This window comes from Eimeria mitis, genomic scaffold (assembly GCF_000499745.2).
Source record: "Eimeria mitis Houghton genomic scaffold, Emh_scaff3745, whole genome shotgun sequence".
NCBI lineage: Eukaryota > Apicomplexa > Conoidasida > Eucoccidiorida > Eimeriidae > Eimeria > Eimeria mitis.
Genome location: NW_013572086.1, coordinates 1 through 1,074, shown reverse-complemented (window position 1 = coordinate 1,074; position 1,074 = coordinate 1). Strand labels below are relative to the sequence as shown.

The 1,074-nt window shown below is 49.1% G+C and overlaps 1 protein-coding gene across 1 annotated transcript in view; it reads left to right on the top strand.

The window, feature by feature from the left end:
- EMH_0069140 (uncharacterized protein) overlaps positions 1-435 on the top strand; it is a gene marked incomplete at both ends in the record, with an annotated part of 5,251 nt that extends 4,816 nt beyond the window's left edge. The window contains one exon of the mRNA XM_013498834.1: positions 121-435. Within this exon, the coding sequence (XP_013354288.1) occupies positions 121-435 (315 nt within the window). The remainder of the gene's footprint in view (positions 1-120) is intronic.
- Positions 436-1,074: the final 639 nt, after the last annotated feature.

The following is a 1,074-nucleotide window of genomic DNA, read 5'->3' as shown; positions in this document are numbered from 1 at the left end:
ACACCTTGTACCCAAGGTTAGGGTTTAGGGTTTAGGGTTTAGGGTTTAGGGTTTAGGGTTTAGGGTTTAGATTGAATTCATCGAGAGCGGGGGCTTTAGGGTTTAGGGTTTAGGGTTTAGGGTTTATGGTTTGTTGCTGCAGCTGCCGCTGCTGGTGCAGCAACTCGAATACTGCGCCTGCATGCCCCCCACCTGGCGGACGGATGTGCTGCAGCTGGAGCAGCCGCAGCAGCAGCAGCAGCAGCAGCAGCAGCAGCTGCTGCTGCAGCAGCAGCAGCAGCAGCAGCAAAGGGAGCTCCATTCAGAGCCCAATCCGGTTTCAGATCCCAGCAGCAGCAGCAGGACCATCACCAGCAGCAGCAGCAGCAGCAGCAGCAGCAGCAGCAGCAGCAGCAGCAGCAGCAGCAGGAGGTGTTTATATTTTCGTCCTTTTAAGAATCGTAATCGTTTGCTGCTGCAGCCCCATGGTGTTTTTGCTGCTGTTGGTGCGGAGACAGTCGAAATGTTTATTTTTATAACTTCTCTTTTTAACTCTAATTCTCAGGTGTATACACAACTTCTTCTTCTTGATGCTGCTGCTGCTGCTGCTGGTGCTGCTGCTGGTGGTGCTGCTGCTGCTGGTGCTGCTGATGCTGGTGCTGGTGCTGGTGCTGGTGTTGGTGCTGGTGCTGCTGGTGCTGCTGCTGGTGCTGCTGCTGCTGCTGGTGCTGGTGCTGCTGCTGCTGCTGCTGGTGCTGGTGCTGCTGCTGCTGCTGATGCTGCAGAATGTATTGCTGCTGCTGTCTCCCCTTTATTTTGCTTTCCGTTCGCTTGCTGTCTCCTTTTTCTTTTGTCTCCTTTTCTGTCTCCTTTTTTTGTCTCCTTTTTGTCTCCTTTTTGTACAAAAAAACAAAAAAAAATAAAAAAAAAAATAAAATAAATATTTATTGTGTGCATGCATGCAGGCGTTGGCTGGTGCTGCCGCTTTTTGTGGTTTTTTGGAGGCCGCCATCTTTTTGCTTTTTTTTCATCCATGGAACTCTATGCTGCACAACGCTATTCTGTATTTTATTTTATTTTATTTTATTTTTATTT